We start from the raw sequence: 338 nt of genomic DNA, 5'->3' as shown, positions 1-338 counted from the left end.
CAGAAGAGCAGCTTGGCCAAGACGGTGGCTGCCGGGCAGCACCTGGTGGCCCCGTTGGTCCTGGTGGCCGACCAAGCCTGAGCTGTGCCCCTCGGACCTGCTGTACCCCATGTCCCCTCTCCTCTTCCTTTCTTTCTCCCCCTCCCACCGTTTCTGGCTGGTGACAAGATCAGGACTCGTCCCTGTGGCTGGTTTCCAAGGTTTTGCTGATCTTGTAGGTCTGGAGGTGGGAGGGTTTGTTTAAGATCACTTTTTTTTTTAAGGTATTAAGCGTGAGGTTGCTTCACCCAGGGCACACTCAAGGACATCTGACAGACACACGGACTTTTGTTTCCCAA

General features: G+C 55.3%; 1 protein-coding gene across 1 annotated transcript in view; it reads left to right on the top strand.

Annotated features, from left to right (window-relative positions):
- Positions 1-81, top strand: part of LOC104524822 (MAP kinase-interacting serine/threonine-protein kinase 2-like) — a gene marked incomplete at its 5' end in the record, with an annotated part of 1,096 nt that extends 1,015 nt beyond the window's left edge. Inside the window, 1 exon segment of the mRNA XM_029084915.1 lies at positions 1-81. This exon segment is cut by the window's left edge and continues 34 nt beyond it. Coding sequence (XP_028940748.1) covers positions 1-81 — 81 coding nt within the window.
- Between the last annotated feature and the right edge of the window lie 257 nt (positions 82-338).

Source organism: Antrostomus carolinensis, unplaced genomic scaffold (genome assembly GCF_000700745.2).
Source record: "Antrostomus carolinensis isolate BGI_N321 unplaced genomic scaffold, ASM70074v2 scaffold37445, whole genome shotgun sequence".
NCBI lineage: Eukaryota > Metazoa > Chordata > Aves > Caprimulgiformes > Caprimulgidae > Antrostomus > Antrostomus carolinensis.
Note: the sequence above shows the minus strand (reverse complement) of the source record. Positions and strands in the feature narration are given on the sequence as shown.